At 41.2% G+C, this 23,062-nt stretch overlaps 1 protein-coding gene and 1 pseudogene across 1 annotated transcript; both read right to left on the bottom strand.

Moving 5' to 3' along the window:
- Nucleotides 1–206: 206 nt before the first annotated feature.
- On the bottom strand, nucleotides 207–15,707 carry LOC117462153 (arf-GAP domain and FG repeat-containing protein 1-like; annotated as a pseudogene).
- A 343-nt stretch (nucleotides 15,708–16,050) lies between these two features.
- LOC117461859 (probable flap endonuclease 1 homolog) lies at nucleotides 16,051–22,384 on the bottom strand. Its single transcript, XM_034103841.2, is given in 12 exon segments — nucleotides 16,051–17,253; nucleotides 17,897–17,973; nucleotides 17,976–18,040; nucleotides 18,119–18,264; nucleotides 18,353–18,484; nucleotides 18,571–18,631; nucleotides 18,946–19,082; nucleotides 19,183–19,244; nucleotides 20,127–20,181; nucleotides 20,312–20,414; nucleotides 20,779–20,845; nucleotides 22,107–22,384. Coding segments are annotated over 12 exon segments (1,035 nt in total). The 5' UTR covers nucleotides 22,189–22,384; the 3' UTR covers nucleotides 16,051–17,205.
- Between the last annotated feature and the right edge of the window lie 678 nt (nucleotides 22,385–23,062).

Genomic DNA, 23,062 nt, shown 5'->3' with positions numbered 1-23,062 from the left:
ACCGAAACGACAACAATGTCCGGTTACATGCCCTGAACATCTCCCTGCTGTTGCACCCAGCAGAGCAGCAGGGGGCAGCATTGCTCAAACACAAACTGGAACAAATTGACATCCATCATTTATTACAGAAAAAATATTAACAGACAATGAATGTATTCATATATTACAAAGAAAGTTAAATATTTAAGTTAAACTCCAGCTTTAGGCAGTATGTTTAACAAAAAAGTTGGTTACAGCAACATTTTTGGATGTGATAAATGATGGTATACATTGCCATCTATTTCCTGATCATACACATAGTAGCTCTAATATTTATTTCACACCATATAATGAATAAAACCACAGTCCATGCTTTTAGTCTCTTATGTAACTTAGGTAAATCACAAGTGGTCAAATTCTTTAAAAAAAATAACTACAAAAAATTTGAAACAGTAGAAATCGCATGGAGAAACATCACTGCACAGATGAGCCTTAGTACTCCACCCTAAGTATTTGTGTTGCCATGTTAGCTACATCATCCAAAGTAAAAGAACAAAATTGAGGAGAAAGTACAACATTGACATCAATAGGCTGTACATGAATGTTTTGTGTGTGGAGTTCAGGACATCCAGGGTAAATGTTATGGCATCTCTAGATTTAGACATCTCAATTTGACACTTTTATTATGGTAGTTTTTTTTTCTTTTTTCAAACAGACAGGATGGGTCAGGTCTGAGGTTCCCAAAACATTTGTGGCTGAAGTAAATCCTTGTGTTCCCCTCTTATAACTCTTCTCCTGAAGTAAATCCTTGTGTTCCCCTCTTATAACTCTTCTCCTGAAGTGAAACATTGTGTATGAGCTCACAGCCTCAGTGGAACATCCTTTACAGAGAATCGATCGAGCTTAAATGTGCAATCAGTAGCACTTGCACTAAATAACCATGAAGTGAGGGAGGCTAAGCAAAGCTTGTTGAGAAATATACCAGGCATTCCTTGTTTTGATGCACATATTATATATATATTACCGGTACCACATTTAGTTTCCCCTACGGATACGTGTACGGCTGTACCAAATTATTATTATTCAAAGCTTTTATTGATGTTGTCAAATAAAGTATGTCGTATGTTTTGACAGTATCAGCACCAACATGTTTTCAACAATCATTCGATATCAAAATAGTTTAGCAATATTTTTCAGAGTTGTAATTCTATTTGTATGACAGGAACCTGTGTTGTATCTAGGTTCAGCTTTTCACATCGAAGCAGTTGCTAACCTTTTGCAAAAACAGTCAGTTGTGTTTCCTTGCCTCCTCTGCATACAGCCCTCACCTGATTGGGTGTGCAACAAATGGTCAGCGGTAACTAGGTCAAATTTGAAATGTGAGCAGTGACCATTTCAAGTGGTACACGATGCCGAGGGGAGCTCTGCCGCCTCGTCGGGCAGCACTGCTCCCTCCGTAGAAACACCACGGATACGCCAGCATACAGCTGTTTTACTATCATGTGACTACAGCTTAAGATCACATCTCGACAGCGCTAGGCTTTACATTTGGAAGTGAAACCCCAAAACAGAACGGGCTAGGATTAGAAAGAGGACTGTATGGTGGAGGACATTTGCTAATGTTCTTGTACTTTTCTGTGGTTGACTGTAATTTAAGTAAAGACTAGTAGAGTATGTCAATGGTTGCACCTTTAACAAGTAATTGCTCTGGCTTCCAGTGTTCTGGGGGACTCGGTCTGGTCCAAACCTCAGCGCCGGAGCCAGATCCAGGTGTTGATGAGCCAGAAGGTCACCGTAGCAGAGTACAGGATCACCTCTCGCTTGGAGCGCTCTTTGTTCTCCTCCTCCAGCAGCTGCAGGCGGCGGTTCAACTTCACAATCTGAATAATGACCACAAAGACCTTTCACCATCTACTTTAAAGAAGTACATCCAAAGGATTACCACTATTTGGTTTCCAAGCTAAGTGTTAAGTATGCAGGATGATGTCAACGGACCTTGTTTAAAAATCGACAGACACAAGGAACATTTTGATATTTGTGTGATCACTGATCATGTGTTAGAAAATTACAACATATCAAAGAAACTTCCATTAAAGCCCAAAACCACATCAGGAGAACACTAATAGAACATGTCGAGTCATTTCTTACTGGCCCCATGATGGAATGACTGCTTGTGTCTGTAATGTATTTCTGATGTCTGTGTACATCTCAGTATGTAACACAGCCAGTTGTCTCTCCTCTGATATGTGACACCTAAACTTGCCGTGTCAGCATGCCTTTGTAACAATTCAGCTAAAAATAGGAGAGAATACTTGTAACAAGCAGGGGCGCCGCCAGGGATTTTGGGCCCCATGAAAAGATATCACATTGGGCCCCATCACCAGGCCCAGGCCACGCCAACCAACTGCTGTAACCACACCTCCAGAACCCAACCCACTCATTTACGCTTTAAATACCTACCTGTACAGGCTTGCATCCATCTTGTAGTCCAATACTAACTTCACAATATTTACACACACTGTGCACACTACAAATTCTACTGCAACATTCTGCGGCAGTAGAATTCACTATTTGATATAACACTAACATTCCTAACAATAGACCTCAATAGTCATCTTTTATGGTGTACATGCCTTTTTAATAACATCTTTGAATGGAACATTCATAAATCAAAAATAAATATAACTTAAATATACATAAATTAAAATAAAGTGAACATTAACACCAATATTATCATTTAAAATGCTATAACAAAAAAATAACTTAAGCAGCAGATTTTTAATTAAATATACATACCAACTACAAAATAAGCGGGTATTAAAGTGTAAATGGACAACAGAACGGAAATGGAAGTGAAAAGGCCTGATGGTGCTAAATCAGAGCCTATGACCTGTTCTCAGTCTCTTTCTCAACATGCATCTTCTGTGTAGTGATCCAATACCGTTACCATAGCCTTGCCCTTTAACAGTTATCACGAGCCCTGGCTCAGCCTTACTCACCAAGAGCCCAGCGCCTAGCCTTCTTACAGGCAAAGTCACTGATCAAGTCCTTGAAGTCCAGCTTTCTAGCCAACTAGCTTTCAATGGACAGCATGGTAAGACTGCAAAGCATTATGGGGGGACAGGGCTGCGGAGCCTAAAGATGGATCTGTTGGTCCTGGCACCAGGGGAGGGACAACTGATTTAGGCCCATTCCCAAACCGCCCCCTACACCCTACCCCTCCGTTTGCACGTTCACGCGGAGGGTCCGCCATATTGAGGGCTGTTCCAAAGCAACGAGTGTGGAGGGGGAGTGGGCTCTCAAGCCCTCAAACAGCGAGTCTGCAGCGGTGCTGACTTGAGACCGGTCTCTACCTGACCGGAGTCACGCTGTGTGTGTCCGTCAGGAAACACGCTGTTTACAAGTAGTTCCAGCTAACATCTACTGATAAACTGCGATGTTAACAACCTCATTATAACCTCATATGTTTTTAACTTAGGATCATACCTGTGTTTAGTCTAGAAAAAGGTAAATGTGTGCATTTTATTATAAAGTTGTGTATGTTTACAGACCGTTGCAAAAACTAAGAAGCTTATAAACATCAGGTTTAAAACTAAAAGAGCTTTGACACACAATGAAAGATGTTTGGAGTTTTATTTGAGTTAGTCATTTAAACTTTTTGTCTAAGAGATGCTGATTTGAAACCGTTGTTACATACAGTTACGGCATTTCCTGTTTCTGCCGGAGAGAGGGGAGGCCGTCCCAAAGCTTGCTGCTGTATTTACTCCCTCCATCTGACAGGAGGGAGCCTCGTTGAGCTGCGAGTGTGGCTACAGACGGAGTTCACTCCGTCACGGAGGGGTAGGGTCGAGGGAGTGGTTTGGGATTGGGCCTTAGTCTGAATAGCTGCTAAAAATGTACCTGTTACATGTAAATAGAGGGGGGTGTTCAGAGGCTTTGAATAATTAACTTTTGGAAGAAAATAAGTGAAATGAATAGAAAGTTTAGTGACTACATTATCAATGTAACGTTATATTAATGTTAATTGTTGATGATTGATGAAAGGTTACTTAAAAATGTTTTCTTAATGTTCTAAAAATGTTTTGGGCCCGTGAGTCAGACGGGCCCTTAGAATCGTCCTAACTTTTCACCCCCTTACGGCGCCCCTGGCAACAAGCAGAATATGCACACCAGAGCAGATGAGGAGCACATGAATCACTTATCAGTGAGAGAGGTATTACCTGCCGTCGCAGTGACGAGGCGTCCATTAGGCCAGACTCCTCAGGGTTCATATCCAGAGCCAGCTCCAGGTGGGACCTGCGAGTACATATCCACACATTTAGTATTACAGCAGTATTACACTGCAACATATATTCAATGTTATTTTCTTTTATGTTTAAGTATATTCTGTTTTGCAGTGTTGGAGGAGCTACACTGCTGATGTGACAAATAAAGCCTTTGAATCCGTTGAAGATCAAAATATCTCAATTTAGAATAATGCCAACAGTGACATACTTCAAATGAGTGCAACTCGGCGGCTTTCTGCACAGCTACAGAAACAGTCCAGCACACATTTATCCAGCCATAGAATGTTGTTGGACAATAGCGTTAAAAACCTGAACAAACATCATGACAGCACAAGTTCAATGTGTATGGCTTTATTATAATGTACACTTCATTAGGACGTTCCTGCCCTGTCTGGCTGCCTTGCTTCAGAGACTCCTATACTCCATAGCTTTGTCCTGAATTACAGCTCCACCTGGGAAGCTTCCTCAAGGCAATAAGGCTGTGGCAGGAGCAGCTCTGTAATCAATCAGTCCGAGTATACTCAATGAATTATAAATACAGATATAATGCTATTTGCAACATATATGATTGATTTGAACCTTCTGATTTCATATTTAAATCACAACAGACTCAAAGCCGACCAGCTCACACCCGCACACTCAAAGCCTTTCCAGTAGCGATCCGTCTGCCAGGCCGTTTAACACCAAGCCCTTAATAAGAGCCAACACGCAAACATATGCAATAATAACAAACCACTAACTTTCTGAATTCTAATAGAAGAATAGTCACAATGGTACTGTTTCTGTTTCTGATTGTATGTAAAGCGTCTTTGAGCATTAGGAAAAGCGCTATAACAATCCAATGTATTATTATTATTATAATTGTGACGACTCGCTTGCTGTTCGTCATGAGCATAACGCTTCCTATTTTCAGGAATTGTCTTCCACCACCAGGACCAGCTGTTTGTCCTGAGAAAGTGATCACAGTGCTTTCTAAGAATTACAGGGACAGAGGAAGACAGATGACCTGCGGGGGGCGTCGTCCAGCCCCTCGATGACCTGCTGGTACGCCCGGCGTGTCGTCGACTGGATATAATACATGAAGCCGGCAGCTGTAAACAGGTTGATGTGCGCATCCTCAGGGGAACAGAGGGGGGGACTGCTGCCTGAGTTCACAGAGGAGCTGAGCTCGTTGTCCAGCTCAGCCAGAGCAGCGTAGCGGTCCTCTCGGCTGCTGCCGCCTATCTGGATGGGGACGGCACTAGACATTGACAGAATTGGCACACCTCCGCCTATGACACATTTTGGTGAGATAAAAAGATGGTGAGATATTCAAAGACGTGTGGCATGCATACATACAAAAGGTCAAATAATAAAAACAAAGAATTAGCCAAAGTATTCAGGAAAAGTGTGATATTTTGTAACAGCTTTATGCTAAATGCTAATTGGGTGTCTCCTTTAAGACCAAATAAAAAAAAAAAAAAAATTGGAAGGATGTATTAGTGTTTCCAAAATGACTAACTAAAGACAAGCTTAAAATGTCATAAGAAATCTGCAAATATGCTTACATCAAATGTGTAACAGTATTGATGACCATCACATGTTCTTAGCATCTATAGAGCACATGCTTGACACAGAAAGGACTCACCGGTGACCACCAGACATAATTATGAAAAATACTGAGATGAGGATGTGTGGACAGGGTGGAGGAAAGACAATGGTGGGGGTACCTGATGAAAAGGACTTTGGGGGGGGTGACGTGCTCAGATGGGATGGAATTGCAGTGTTTCCAAATGCATCAAAGTTGGCAAAGTTGGTGTCTGAATGACCCTGAGGTGCTGCAGCCGTGCACAAGGAGACATGAACACGTGATGAATGTGGAACTTAAAAACAATGGCAGGGAAGTAAATGCATGGAGTGACAACAAAACGAACGCTAAACACGACTATGTTTCCGTATTGATCTGTGTGGTGCCTTTGAGAGAGCCTTCTTACCCGAGTGGCTTGGGAAATGTGCAAAGTTGGCAAAGTTGGGAGAGCTGGAAGTTTGAGTGGATGGAGCAGCGAAGATGTCTCCTCCCAGGTCGGCGAGGAGGTCAAACTTCTTCTCCTGAGCAGCGATGAGAGCCTGGGAACGACCTCGCCCGGAGACTGAGCAGCAGCCAAAAGAAGTAGAAGTTACAACCTTTCTCCAACCAAATTCCAGCACATCATCGAGGTTTCTTATTGGGCCTTGTATTCACAAAGAATGTATTGCAGCCGCAGATTGCAACGAGAATTTTGCATCATTCGCAGCCGCTATCTGCCCAGTGTCAAGGTCCAATCCATGTGGCAAGGTAGGGCAGATGTGCATCGAGTATGGGGGTAAATGTCAGCCTGAGGCAGAGGTCTTGGAAGAATTACTACTTTCATTCAAACCTCCCAAACTAAGAGACGAACATATAGGAAAATAAGCAAAAGGATCAAATGAAAGTGCAGGATTAAGGAAGAAAATACTTTGTTTATTCATAGGTGGAGCTTTGTTTATGAAATGACCTTACAGTAACTGCGTGTGACTATTAGTGCAGTCGGGCAGTTTTTGAAATAAGGCTCATTTACATAGAAGGGGGCGTATTTTTGACTTAATGGGCAAATTCCCTATTTTTGAAATATTTACAATTGGTACAGGATCACAGAGACGCTCTTTGCTCGGCAGGACAGTAAGTGGTACATCTCACCCTTTGCAGGTGCTTTCAGAATTAAGCCCCGACCAAATTGAACAGGATTGAACATTTTCTTTTTTTTTTAAATGGGAAAATAAGTGATTGACTATTTCCTGATTGCCAGAACGCATGGTTAGAACACAAGAGTGGTTACTACTATTTTACATCAGTGACAAGTTCAGTCTCTCTTTCAAACTCTCAAACCAGAGTTGATGATTGGTTAAACTTTTAAAAAATAACGAAGATATTTTTGCATGATTTTGCTCTGTGGAGTTTTATTGAGGTGTGTTTTACAACGCCAGGTGAAACTACTGTTTGTTGGATTTGAGCAGAGCACAATAATTGTTACCTCTAAATGTTTATAAATGATCATTTCCCTTCAAGACGCATCACAAACATTCGACAGGAGTAAGGACGCACATTATCATGGCCACACAGGTGAAGCTAATCGGTGCTGGAGCCGATAAATACCGTGACTACTGCCGAGTCATTCGTCCTGGGAATGAATACCGATAGTAACGTTTCAAAATACAAAAGCTAGCTTTGAGCAAGTGTTTAAGTTGAATTTGTCCAGCATGTTTAGCGGCTGCACAAGTCATGTTATTCTGTGTGAGTTTCTGTTACCTGGCGCAGAGGGGTCTTGTTGAGCTGCAGGGTCTTGAGGGGCTGCACTTCGGGGGTGCTGCCAGTGCTGCTGGCTGAAGAGCCGGACACAGAGGCCTGCACACTGGCTACTGCCCTCGCCTGGTCTGGAGGGACATACCTACGCATCCAGAGAACAAAACCAACACAAATGTAGAGGATTGTTTTTGTCTTTTATTTAAGTTAAATACAGAAGCAGCTTTTTAACTAATCGTATAACTACGTGAAGACAACAAAATGGGTAGTTATTCGTTTGATTGCGTTGCGATAAAGGCTAGTACAAAAGGGAACTTCCTCCCAGGGTTTAAAATGTGCTCTTTCCACCAACACTACAGTTAAAGAGGAAAGTGACACGCTACGCAAAGAATGTCCTGGATAATGAAGAGCATGCTGTCCAACTAAAACACATCCATAACTTTATGGCAGAGGCAGCGTTTAAACTTGCATGACAGCAAGTCAGCAATACTGAATGCCCCGCAGAACTTTTGAATTTTAAGCACTTTATTTAGCATTTACTACCTTTTAAAATATATTTTTAAAAGCAGTTGCATGCACTTATAAGTATGAATTATTCCTTTATTTCATTACATTTAGTGCATCATAAAAAACAAGTTATTCTCTTCCCAAAACACATCAAACAAACAATAAAAAAAACAATGAGTGTATGTTACCATCTTTTCTTTTCATATTTTTCTTGAAGGAACTCTTTTACTTTCTGTGGCTCTCGGAAATCTGGAACAACTAATGTCCTGTCGTCATAGAGGCCCAACCAGATGTGTTTACAGACCTTTTGGGGGGTGGGGGGCAGAGGAATGAGGAGAGTGGGAGGTAAAGGAAAGGATTGGGGTGGGGGTGGTGGCAAAGCCGGGAAGAGAGGTGAGAGAAAATAAAGGGAAGGGGGGAGGGGATGACGAGAAACGGGAGAAAAAAGTGGGGAGAGAGGAATGCCAATAAAGTTGACTAAGCAGGGTTCAGAAGAATGCCAAGATGCTCCAGAATGACTGCAAAACATTGTGAAATATGCTGAGTCACTAGTTGTAAAATGTGCACGGTACCTCATTGCTGTGTTTCTGTAGGAACTCGATTTCCTGATGTGTGAACGTGGTCATAGAGATCGACTTCACTCTGTGTGGGGGATTCAGTCCTCGTCTGTGGGTGAGGAGCTACATGTTAGCTTAGGAACAAGAGAGCAGGATGCAACCTGATGCTGTTCATGGGACAGGAGAAAAACAACCACACATGCATTGACATATTTTCTTCTGACATGTTGGACCTAATGTTTTGGGCATGGTAACTGAATCCCAGTATGAACATTTGACAAAATACCTAAGAAAAGTGACACACGTTAGCAAGTGACACACTTTATGAAATACCTTACAGTTTTGGTTTTAATCTCAAGAGATGTTATGGTAAATATGATTTCCCAACATCAATATAAAACTAATAAAATGAGTTACCGTCATGTCCTTGACGTCAACCATGACTCACCAGAAGAAAAAAAAATAGAAAAACATACGTCTACTGGCAATGAAAAAGGAGTCTGTTAAAAGAGTTAATTCATAAATATTTGCGATATTTAATCGATTGATTTCAATTAGAAATGACCTAAACCTTAATAGAAATGGCAGAGCCATAAGTGTAGCCAATACCATGATAACAATATCAATCAATCAATGTTTATTTATATAGCCCAATATCACAAATGTTACATTTGTCTCAGTGGTCTTCACAGTGTGTACAGAATATCAGTATGACAATACGACACCCTCTGTCCTCAGACCCTCACATCGTACAAGGAAACACTTCCAGAGAAAACCCGCAGTTTGAAGGGAAACATGGGAGAAACCTCAGGGAGAGCAACAGAGGAGGGATCCCTCTCCCAGGACGGACAGACGTGCAATAGATGCCGTGTGTAAATCGAAGAGATAACATATTTACAACATAGGTAGACCAAATGTTTGGAAATGCATGTGTGTATAATAAGAGGATGAATCCACGAGGATGTCAACAATCCTGTGGGAGCCATCAGGGAAGTAGTATGATGAGAGTCAGGCAGGACCACAGAGACAGGTTCAGCCATGACTCGAAATCCCGGACTCAAATCACGACTCAGGATCCCAGTGTATATAGACACCAAAAAGAAATTTGGGGGAAGCTGGGTTAATCGGAACATGAGAGTACACAGGTACAGACAGAGAGAAGGAAGAAGTAAGGCTTCCCCCGACAATCTAAACCTATAGCAGCAAAACTAGGGGCTGAATCTAATCAGCCCTAACTATAAGCTTTATCAAAAAGGAAGGTCTTAAGCGCACTCTTAAAAACGGATAGGGTGTCTGCCGCCCGAACACAAACTGGAAGCTGATTCCACAAATGTGGAGCTTGATAAGAAAAGGCTCTGGCTCCCATTGTACTTTTAGAGATTCTAGGAACAACCAAAACCCTGCATTCGTGGAACGCAATGCCCTAGTAGGACAGTAGGGTATAATGAGTTCTTTAAGGTAAGATGGCGCCTGCCCATTAAGGGCTTTGTAGGCGAGAAGAAGAATTTTAAATTCTATCCTGTGTTCTATAGGGAGCCAGTGTAAGGCAGCCAGAACAGAGAGTAATGTGGTCCCTTTTCCTAACTCTGGTTAGTACACGAGCTGCAGCATTTTGAATCAGCTGAAGCGACTTGACTGACTTCTTGGTACTCCCTGATAATAAAGAGTTACAATAATCCAGCCTTGAAGTAACAAATGCATGGACTAGTTTCTCTGCATCGTTTTGAGGCAAGATATGCCTGATTTTTGCTATGTTACGTAGATGGAAGTAGGCGGTCCTTGAGATAAATTTTATGTGAGTGTTAAAGGATAAATCCTGATCAAATATAACACCAAGATTCCTTACAGTCTCACTGGAGGCCAAATTAATGCCATCCAAAGTTAGTATATCTTTAGATGGTTTGTTTCGTAGAGTATTTCGGCCGAGTACAATAACTTCAGTTTGGGCCATGTTTAACATCAAAAAGTTTAAGGTCATCCACGTTTTTAAGTCGTTGAGGCAGTCTTGAATTGTATTTAGATGATTGGATTCATCAGGCTTGATGGATAAATATAGTTGAGTATCATCCGCATAAAAATGGAAATGTAGAGTGATTCCTTATAATATTGCCTAACGGAAGCATATATAATGTGAACAAAATAGGTCCGAGCACTGAACCCTGTGGCACTCCATGGCTAACTTTGGTTTGCATGGAAGATTCATCGTTGACACACACAAACTGAGAGCGTTCAGATAGATCGGACCTAAACCAGCCTAAAGCAGTTCCCTGTATGCCAACTAAGTGCTCTAGTCTTTGCAATAGGACTTCATGGTCGATAGTGTCAAATGCAGCACTGAGATCGAGCAAAACAAGAATAGAGACAAGACCTTTGTCTGAGGCTATGAGAATGTCATTTGTGACTTCAACCAGAGCTGTCTCTGTGCTATGATGTGTTCTAAAGCCAGACTGAAAATCTTCAAATAAATCTTTGTTTAGGATGCAAGTCTGACTTCCATCCAAACTGAATATACATTATGAGTGTCAGTAGAACCTTTAAACCCAAATACTCTTATTCATGCTTCATTGTTTTGAAACATTAAATAATATCTGAAAGTAATATTGATATTTTTTTAAACATGGATCCACAGAAGAAAAAAAAACTTAGTATACAATTTAAAAAAGTAACAACAAAAAAGTTAAAACTGATGTCTACATAGTGAAGCAATGGACTCCTGTGTTTACTTCTGTAACATAGTGACATCACTGTGTTACTCTTGTATTGGCTAGCACTCCAACACATTGAACATGACGGCTAAAGGGCGGGCATCTCTCAGTAGTTGACCAGCCAGCTAACCAATCAGAGCAGACAGAGGGTGAAAAGAGGTGCTGCAGCACATAGAAACATGTCACAGTAAGACATAAATAAAGTATGAATCTGAAAATGAGCATAATTAACAAACAAACTGTTCAAGATTACTGAATCCTAGCTTGTTTATATAGCACAACATGTGTTATATTATATTGCATCCAATTTATTTTTGCATTGTTGGAGGAGCCTTGGACTTAAAATATGAATTGCCAAACTGACTGGAGCCATTCTGCCTATAACAATGAAGCCTTTGAATTTTGAATCATCTTTTTAATAGCTGTGAATAATGAGGGTGTGTCTGTGCAAGGAGACGGCAGTAATGATGGGCAGCAGAAAGCCCGAGGTGACCCCAGATGAGCTGTTTACCAAATATAGGAGACACATTGCGATCAACACTATTGCTTCACCAGTTGCGGCTTGATGGCAAATTGACAAAGACAAAACCGTTGAAAAAACAACTTGACATGTAGGTCAGTGTTGGCTATAAGGGATGTGGGCTCTATGGTCTGATGAGTCCAATACACATTTAACCAGAAGGCTTGTGGTGGCAGCATCATGCAGCTCTGGGAAGGAAAGCTTGTGGGGGTCAGACACGGAAGACACATCCTGGAGAAAACCCTGATGCAACCTTAAACAGGAATGGTTGAATAACAACAATGATAGTGTCCTGGACCAGAGGCCTGTACTACGAAGCAGGATTTTCGCTTAGCGAGCTAACTTCAGGGAAAACTCGGGCTTTCTGGTCCTACGACACTGGTTCTCTTTTTAGCGGGCTAGATCTCCATGGTAACTTATGCGGCTAACCTGCTCCGGAGCAGGTTAGGATGCAGGCTAAGAGATCAACTCAGTAAAAGCACCGCCTGCTGACCAATCAGAGCTCAGTGTGCGGAGTTTAAAGCTATCAAGTCATATTACAGGAGAAAGGAAATACAGTTTAAACTTCCGTTGCAGGAAAGACGGCCGTCAAAAATCACCGACTGTGTGAACGTGAACATTAATAGAATATCACCTCTTCAGAGCAATCTGACTATTATAACATTAGTGTTAAGAAAGCTTACTTAAATATCTGCCACAACATAAGTAACCGGATCAAAGTAACATTACGTACAGTCCGCGGCACTGTGAGTGCAGACGTCGATGTGTCCCATTATCATTCATATTAGGGATGTCCCGATCACCTTTTTTGCTCCCGATCCGATTCCGATCATTTGATTTTGACAATCTGCCGATACCGATTCTTCCTGATCCGATCTTTATGCAATGCATTAAGAGAAAAAAAAGGTAACAGATAACGGCTGGTCATCCAACGCGATGAATTCAGCTATCTTGGCTGTTATTGTGTTGGCCTTTTCACTGTTCTGGGGCAGTTTCTCTTTCCTTTTAAAAGTCTCTGAAAGTGTCGGTTGTTTCAGTGCCGTTACCCGAGTGGCCGCTGTGTACTCGCCGTGTTGTTGTTGGTGTTTGTTTCTCAGGTAGCGCATTAGATTGCTCGCGTTGAACGTAGCTCTGTTCTTTCCACCACGCGGAACCTCCGCCTTGCAAACATTGCATCTGGCTGTTACACTTCCTCGCTTTCAATTTTATAATACTTCCAAACTCCTGATATTTTCTCCGTCCCGACTCCCGAGTCACCAGCTGAACGTAGCCTCTCGTTAGCTTACTGCTACTATTAGACACTGCGCCCACTCTGTTGCCAGATTTGAGAAATAAGCAACCAGGTCTATGAAAACAAGCCCAAAGAAGCAACACATACATGATGTTGTGTAATTTTAAACCAAAACTAAGTCCTCAGGATGACTTTAAGACGTGAACATGGTCATTTTTGTTTTGTAACATTAAATAAAATAAAAATATTTTATAAAAAAAAATAATAATCCCGATCCCCGATTTTTTGAAAATCACGTGATCGGCTCCGATCCCCGATCACGTGATCGGATCGGGACATCTCTAATTCATATCACATCATAATGTATCATATGTTCCATATCTGAGTCAGCTGAGCCGTATCTGGCCGTGCAACACTCACACGTCACATACTGTATGCAGAAGTATTATTTTAAGCAACACATTAATTGACGAAACACTTGAGTCAAATGTAATTAAAGTCAGATCGTGTCTTAGACGGGGCAGTGATATCATAAACCTGTTAATGTACGCATTCAAACACTTTTTCTTTTACCCTGTATTCACCTTGCAGGTGCAGCTATGTGGCTTTGATCCTGGATAAAGTGTTTAAGTCATGAATGTTTAAAGTTTAACTTCTTCATTTTTGACTAGTATTAAAGACTTTTCATTCAGGAAGTATGACGCTGCGATCTCAGTACGCTTCTCCGTGTTTGTGATTGGTCGAATGCTCCAAATACCACCCCTTTCATGTGAACTAACTAACTAGATAGGACACGGCTGGCTTGAGCGATCCACTTGATAACCAGCGTCGTAGGACCGTTTAGCGAGAGCGTGTATGTTTTGGTTAGGCCAACCGGCTAACTCAAACATATCCAGGTTAGGTTGAACCAGCTCGTAGCATAGGCCCCTGGTGTGGTCAAGTCTAACTTCCATCCAAACTGAATTTATGGCAGGATTTGAACATTTCTGTCCACTGCAACTTGACGGCTTTTTTTTCTTCTGACGAAGAATAATGAAACAGCAATGCTCAAATACAGTCCCATCCACTTAAATTCAAGACTGTAACTGTTGGCAGATGTAATCTTTCCTTGTTGTGTGTTACTGTGCTTATAGTTTCATCGTGGAGGCACATAGACTGAAGGAATAACACCACTATGATCTTGTCAGGGTCTTTTTAGCTTGATTGTTAATTTGTTTCATACTATTTGTTACGTGCCAGGCAGAATACAACACATACTCATACACTAGTGCTGGGCCTTTTATTGTATCAATATTGTGATATTATAAGACTTAGCTCATATGTATACCGTATAGATATCCACTTGTTGATGTCATAAGTATCTTTTCGTGATTACTGAACTTATCAGACTGTTGTAGTTGTTTTATCAAAAATGTGATTTGTGTAGTTTTGTAATATTTTGTGAAAGCACCAAATATATGTATATAGCCCAGCCCTAACTCACTCACAGTATCACACACACACATCTTACTGAGGAGATACACACATGTAACAGCTACTGACATGCCTAAGGTAATCAGACATGGTGGTCTCTGTAGAAACTACGTGGGAGTAAGCAGTCAAGACATTGGATAAATCCTGGTTATGACTTCATAAAGTTTCTAAGAAAGAAGAAGACGGTGTTTCATCAGACTCAGCAGCTCAGGACGAACCACTGCCCTAGTTAGTCTGTCAACTACTTCCCAAAGGGAGCGACCCACCCTGCTCCTTCTTATCTACCTAGAATAGTGTGTGTGTGTGTGTGTGTGTGTGTGTGTGTGTGTGTGTGTGTGTGTGGTGTGTGTGTGTGTGTGTGTGTGTGTGTGTGGTGTGTGTGTGTGTGTGTGTGTGTGTTGTGTGTGTGTGCGCGCGCGCGCGTGCCGTCAGGGGGTCCCGCTAGAGTTTAACTAGAGGAGGTTTCTCTGTGACGTGCTGTTTTTGAACAAGGTGATCAAATATGTGACTGTTGGGTCCTATAGACTCTATAGGACGTGCTAACCTGGCGATAAGTTACAGAACTCCCCCTCACACTCTGCCTACATATCTGAAAAACACAACTTGTTATCGCAGACTGTAAACAAACAAAAATGACAACACTATTTGCCCTAACCCAACTCAACGAAGCGACGTTACCTGTCCTGACGTTAACGCTAGCTAACGAGCTATGGTACCGCCAAGTCAGTTGCGGACCGGGACAAACCCATGACCGACTGCGGCGTCCTGTCCGTGCCCTGTCGGACACTGAAAATGAAAAAAGATGCTAGTTTACCCTAAAAAGAAACTCACAATATGCCGGAGCAGGTGGTACAGACGAAGGAGCCCACTGTCATGTTGACATAGGTCGGGCCGCGCTGGTCGCAGTCGAAGCATTTCCTATTCGCGGGCAGGCTAGTCATTTCCCGGAGCATCTTCAGATGAGTCTCCTCCTGCTTTCGCTTCGCGCTCGTCGCCATGGTAGAAAACAACCGTCTGATATCACCGGGGAGGGGAAGTTTGATCAAGGGACCCGGGACAGTGCGGGTGCCTTCAGGGGAGACTGGTCGTGGCAGACACCTTTCCGAGAGGTCTGGCCGAGAGACTGGGCGACTGACAAACTGCTTCTTCTACTCGGGGTAAAAGTGGGAGACAGATCGGCCTCACAAGCACAAGCGCCATCTGTTGGTTTGGAATAATGCCTAATTTAAAGTAACACTATTCAGGAATGATAATACAAACACACATTGAAACATTTTGTACAAAAATACTGCGAATTCACACTTTTCATAAAAACAGCTCACAGACTAATTGTCCCACATATGGAAGGTTTCCAGAGGAGTAGAAGTAAAAGCCTTGGATCTTGAAAAGTTGTAATTGAGGTGTCAAAAACGTAAAAAAATCTTCTTTATATCAAAACTCCCATTACATAAGGGCACCTTTAAAAAAACAAAACATAAAAAGGGACAGTTATTTATTTCAATTGTGTTTTATTGTTTTTTAAGACACATTTCTTATTGTTTTTTAAGACACATTTCTTAAAGCATGAGTTATATTGTACTGCTCAAATTGTGTCCTGAGAATAAATGTGTGAGAACACAAGAGAACAAACTAAAAAAGAAGAACAAAAGCTAAATAACTTATTAGACAGATAACAATTTCGCAAAATGAGCTGCAGAAATACCTTCAGCAGTTTTATAATTTCTTAAAAAATACCAACATGATAGTGTATACTGTACAACAAATACATACATATTTTGTATATTTTGATATCTGTCGCCACTTTTATTGTTTTTTTCAAACTCTCTAAATACGCACTTTTATTAGGATTGGGATTGGAAAATTAAATAAAAAAACAGATAACCCACAAGTACCCTTTTTTCATATTGCAGCATCTCACCATCTCTTTTTGCACATGTTACCACTTGTGTGCATGTTTTAACATTCAAGGCCTTGGTCTCAGCCTTGGCACCCTGAACACAACAGGTGCTCATTGAATATCTAGTGATGAGACATCCGCTGTCTCCAGTGTGGGGGGGGGGGGGGGGAAGGCCTCCCCAACAGTGATCACACTGTTCCCTTTCATAGCCCACACCGCCTGCTCTGCTTTCTATGTAGCTCTGCAGGAAACTGCTGGATACACTGAAGAACTGCTCAGTGCACTGCATTGTTGCAGACACTGCTGTTAGGACCAGATCAGATTATTGTATTGTCAGTGGGGGAAGTGTCCTCCCATGGAGAGACAAAGACAGAGTCTTGCAAATCTCCTGTTTTGGCTCCTTCAAAATGTGGAGGGTTACTAGAAGGCACTTGGAAAAACCTAGTCTTCTCTGAATGTAACACCATGATTCAACATGTAAAGCCTCTAAAACTGTTGAAATGTGTCAATTATTAGCCTAATGTAAATGATACAAAACACATTATTATTTAGTCACTGTTATGGATGGTGAAGATGCTAGATATCGTCATCAAAACAAGAAGGAGGCATGATGGCTTGTTTAAAAAAATGTCTTATGCCAGACATTAACAGATTGTCTCTTTCATTTTTTTCAGAGTTGTATCTAATATCAGGAAATGCAGACGTCTTCCAACTTGGACGGTGGAAGCAGCAAGCAGGAGATGTTGGCAGCCTTACTTAGTCTTGGGTCTCTTTCCGTTGCTGCTTGCAGCGTCCACAGGCTGGAGGGAAAAATACACAATTGTTAAGACTAATCAACAAACCACATTTGGAACTACTGAAAATTAAAGTGATTTTTTTTTTTGTAGAAATCATGATTGATCCAAACATATCAAACATCACACTAAGTCACACTACCTTGAAAGAGAACTACAGTTGCATCATGTCAAAACGTAAAGAAACAAATCTCTCTCAAATAAGGGGTTGCACGTTTTAAGCTAATGTAGAAACATGTTGGTGCGACATGGTGGACTCTGTGGAAGTGGTCCTGCTCCTTAAGGGGGGCCCTATTATGCTCAATTGTAGGTTCATAGTTGTAACTACTGCCTCTACTGTGACATGTGTCCATGCTTTAATGTAAACCAGAGCCCAGTCTGCTCTTATTGGTTAGTTGGCCGGCTCAGTTGTGATTGGTCAACCATTTAGAGATTTCCTGCCTCTTATATATCATGTTACGATGTGGATTTTAGCCTTTGCAGACCATTTACATGCACTAAAACCTATATAACACACTGCAGGAGAGGGAAACCCCCAAAAGCAGAATTGGGCCTCAGTAATTCAATTTAATTTAATAGATGTACTGCAATGAATCAAGTTCTGAATCAATTCATTAAAACAATTTAAAAAAGCTCTACTTTCTCTCACCTGCGCCCTCTTTCTGGTAACTCTAAAGAAGTCCTCAATGCGAGTCTGCTTGCCTTGTCCCTCTGCCTTCTCTTTTCCCTCTCCTCCCGCTTCCTTCCCCGTGTCTGACGGAACTTCTCCATGCGATGACGGATTCTCTCCTCCCTGAAACACATACAAATGTATACAGTCATAACTGTCTTTGAAAGAGACAGAAAAGCATGTAAAAATAAGTATACGTACTTAAAGTATTTGACGTGGCAGAGAAGTCTAACCAAGGATTCTTCATCTGGCTCCGTCCAGGTGAGTTCAGGAGCTACCGAGTGTGCTGCATCCAGGAATATCTTCCGAGCTTCTTTGTACTCCCAGAAATGTGGCACAGGATGGGTCTGAAAGAAGATATCGTAGCAGACCTTACACTGTGTTGTGAAGCTACGTACAGAAGGATACTATGACCACTGGTTGTCCAGCTGTTACCTTTCTGTTGACGTGCAAAACCACGTTCTCAATAGTACGGTGCTTCTGGATCAGAGACAGCGCTCTTGTTGGACCCAAACCGGCTATCTTGTCGCAGTAGTCACAGCCCAGCAGAATACACAGGTCGACAAACTGTTGGAGGGAAAAGATGCTCAATGAGAAAGGTTTATTGACACACTTAATGTTCTGTACTTCGATGATGTCTGTAATGCTCTCACCTCCTCCTGGGTCATTTTGAGTTTCTCTAACAGCTTGGGTAAAGAATATTCAATGACGTCACTGTGAAGAAAAGGAAGAAGAAGAATATAGCTCCCCATCAAAACTGATATTGATTTTTTTTGTAGGATCTTTTTAAGTTGGCCGTTTTTATATTGCCCCTGTCTGGTAAAGCTTTAAAGGAATAGGGTACTTTTACTGAAAATACATCTGAGCATACAAACCATGTAAGGAAGATGGATTCAACAACGTAAAAAAAACTAGGGAATACTTTGGAACATGACCATCAGAAATGTAAATAAAACAAACAAAAATGGTTAAACTTAAGAAACGCCATTCAAATCAATCACGAAACACACACATTGCTCAGTTCTGACCTGTCCTTCTTGGCGTTGAGCTGTCGAATGAGAATATTGGCTCCAAACGGCAGAGTGTCCATGTCCTCTGATGCCACGGCATCCACAGTCCCATCTCTCACCAGCTTGGCACACAGCGCCTCAGCATCTCCCGGAGCCTGCAGCACCAGACGGGGAGATACAAAACACTAAAAACATGTACTGAGGAAAGCCAGGGAAGAGACACATGGGATTTGAAGGAATACATTGAGCCTTGACCTGGATGACAGGAACACCCAGAAGCTTCAGCAGCTGGAGACAGTCTCTGGTCTGGGCTGAGGCTACATCACAGAACAGTCAAGGTTCACTTGAAAATAATCAACATTAAAATGATATTCCCAGTTATAGTTCTACAGAACATAATGTCTTCTACAATAAGTCTGAAACCACCTTAACTTAATATTTTCTTTAAAATCTGTGTTACGGTTTCCTAAAAGTTGAAACTAGTTGCACAGAAATTCACTATTAAAAGGGGCCTATTCTGCTCATGTTCAGGTTCCTATCAGCATGTAGTGTCTCTACTGGGACGTGTCTGCGTGCTTTAATGTTCAGAAAGCTCTTTATCTCTCTCATACTGCCTGTGCTGCAGCACCTCTTTTCAGCCCCGAGCTGGCACGCTCTGTTGTGATTGGTCAACCGCTTAGTGATGTCCCGCCCCTTGGCCTATCAGGTACAATGTGTCGGAGCACTAGCCAATAGAAGTGAGAGTGTGATGTAGGGACATCACTATGTCGCAGAATTAAACAAAGGAGTCCAATGAAGTTGTTTCAGGCGGATGTGTGGGAGAGAAATGGAGTGAACTTTGGGATCATTTACATGCACACAAACCTAAACAACACACTGCAGGAAAGGGAAATCCCCCAAAAACATAAAAGGGCCTTTCTTTTAAGTGGTTGACCAATCACAGAGGCAGCCAGATAACCAATCACAGCAGACTGGGCTCTGGTTTCAGACAGAGGGTGAAAAGAGCTGCTGCAGCACAGGCGGTATGAGACAAAGAAAGAGCTTTCTGAACATTAAAGCATGGAGACATGTCCCAGTGGAGACACAGAATACAAATATGAACAGGAAAAAAAGCATCATAGGGCCCCTTTAAAAATGATACTTAAGGTGTGTGTGCGACTGGCCCCTGTGCATTTGGTCATCACTCTGTGCAGATGTACCTGTGCCTGTTCGGTTGGGTGACTTCCAACCAGCAGCTTCAGCGCGCTTCTCAAGCTGCAGGGAAAAGCGGACTTTCGATTAGCGCGACTGGGAGCCATCTGTATCATACTTCAGGTGTTAGCTGGCCCGTTGAATTCACTTTCACTGCATTGTTATGGATATGTTTAGTATAGGTGTCACTTACAACAGCGCTCTTCTCCCTGGGAGGCTTTCCATCAAACACAAAGACTGGCTTTATGCCATGTTCCAGGAAGGTGAGCGTGCGGAAGAAGAGACCAGTCAGGGGGCTACAGGAAATAAACAACATCTCACATAAATACACTGGCCAAAGAATAGAAAAAGATGTTGTTTGGAGACGCCTTGATTAGACTTTATGGATGCAGTTTGTGGTGGACTTGTGTTGGATCCCTTTGTTTTATATATGTTGTATGTATGTATATATGTTGTTCTCATCTGCAAATGAGATGAAGATATTAAAAAGGTTTTTATTCTGAAGTGTCCTGGATTAGGTGTTGATATGTTTCGGGACGATTGATGAACTGAGATGGAAGTGGGAAATCATTTATATAATATGCAGGTCACAGAAAGGACAAGTCATGTATACATGAGAAAACGATACTGCGTCTTCACGGTCAGCTTTAAGGAACTCACCTCAGTGAAGGCGTCGCCGCACGGAACTGGTTCATAACAATGGAGGTATCCAGTGCGATTACTTTTCCTGTGGGGAGTAACGCAGCACCAGCATCATCAGCACATAATACAACCTCCATGTAGTCAGCTTGTCTTTCATTACATTTTCCAAATGTGTTGTTTCTTTGCAACACATTTATTTCACTATATTTCAGAGGAAGTATTCATATGTATTCACGTACTTCATTTACATGGCAGCAGTTCATAATAATCAGTGCAAATTAATGCAACTGTAAGTATTCAGAAGATCGTAAAGGAGTATTTTAAGACTGTCGTATTTGAAAATTAAATTGAATATGTTATCTAAGGTATTGTAAGCTAAATGTACTTACAAAAAGTACTCTGTATGCAGTATGCCTATTTCACAGTATTGTTTTTACATTATAATTATATCATTGTTTTTATCACTAATAAATACATATAAGGCATTTTGTAGTTTGTCAATAAAAAGTCAACTTAAGATACTTATAAAGCCGAGTTATTTGTGTTTTTAAATGTAAAAGTATATTTGACTACAAAATATAGAAAGTAGAAGTATAAAGGAGGAATATTTGGAAATACTCAAGTAAAGTACCTCAAAATAGTACTTTAGCACAGTACTTTTGTAAATACTCTTGAGAACATGATAAATCAGTGAAGTAACGTTAGTGTTACTTCTAAACAGGTTTACAGGCAGTGATGTAAGGTAACTAAATACATTTACTGAAGTACGGTACTTAAGCACAATTTAAATACATGTAGTTACTTCACAGATGTGAATGAATGATGTGAAATCTAATCAAGTGTTGAATCAGACTTTAGTTCCACCTGGAGTAAATCCACCAGCTACCCTGCAGTCTACAAAGTCATTCAAACTAGCTGCACCTTAACCAGCTTTGAGAACACTTTCATGATCAGTCATTATAAAACATATCATATATATTATTCTGAAATGGGCCAATCTGCACTATGACTCAGACTACTTTTACTTTTGGTACTTTAAGTATATTCTGATGATGCTAACACTTTTGTACTTTTACTGAGTAACATTTTGATTGCAGGACTTGTACTAGTAAGTAACAGAGTATTCCTACACTCGAGTACTTCTACTTTTACTCAAGTACAAGATCTGTTTACTTCTCCCACCTCTATTTACATGAGTATTTGATTCTTGTAGTTAACAACACATTGAGCTAAGCTAACTAGCATTCAGGTGGCTATATGCCAACTTTAGCTTTTTAGCCCCTTGCTAGACACACATCACCAACACAAGTACAGTATAACGATAACAAGATGGTGCGGTATATTACCCGTGTAGTCACTGATGTCCTTATGAGAAATAGCACCAGGAGCATCCTGACGGATCAGATCTGCCAGTTTGGTGATACCCATTGTCACCCAGCAGCACCACTGCCTAGTCTGCCTTTATGGATTAGGAATACTTCCGGTAGAAGAGGAAAAACACTTGTTCAATTATGGTTGGATCCAAATGAATTGGTGTTTGTTTGGGATCTTTGGCAGATCAAGTGGACTTCACATTAACCGAAACGACAACAATGTCCGGTTACATGCCCTGAACATCTCCCTGCTGTTGCACCCAGCAGAGCAGCAGGGGGCAGCATTGCTCAAACACAAACTGGAACAAATTGACATCCATCATTTATTACAGAAAAAATATTAACAGACAATGAATGTATTCATATATTACAAAGAAAGTTAAATATTTAAGTTAAACTCCAGCTTTAGGCAGTATGTTTAACAAAAAAAGTTGGTTACAGCAACATTTTTGGATGTGATAAATGATGGTATACATTGCCATCTATTTCCTGATCATACACATAGTAGCTCTAATATTTATTTCACACCATATAATGAATAAAACCACAGTCCATGCTTTTAGTCTCTTATGTAACTTAGGTAAATCACAAGTGGTCAAATTCTTTAAAAAAAATAACTACAAAAAATTTGAAACAGTAGAAATCGCATGGAGAAACATCACTGCACAGATGAGCCTTAGTACTCCACCCTAAGTATTTGTGTTGCCATGTTAGCTACATCATCCAAAGTAAAAGAACAAAATTGAGGAGAAAGTACAACATTGACATCAATAGGCTGTACATGAATGTTTTGTGTGTGGAGTTCAGGACATCCAGGGTAAATGTTATGGCATCTCTAGATTTAGACATCTCAATTTGACACTTTTATTATGGTAGTTTTTTTTTTCTTTTTTCAAACAGACAGGATGGGTCAGGTCTGAGGTTCCCAA

Source organism: Pseudochaenichthys georgianus, chromosome 17 (assembly GCF_902827115.2).
Source record: "Pseudochaenichthys georgianus chromosome 17, fPseGeo1.2, whole genome shotgun sequence".
NCBI classification, from domain to species: Eukaryota; Metazoa; Chordata; class Actinopteri; order Perciformes; family Channichthyidae; genus Pseudochaenichthys; species Pseudochaenichthys georgianus.
The sequence above is the reverse complement of the archived record's forward strand: the minus strand, read 5'-3'. Positions and strand labels throughout refer to the sequence as shown.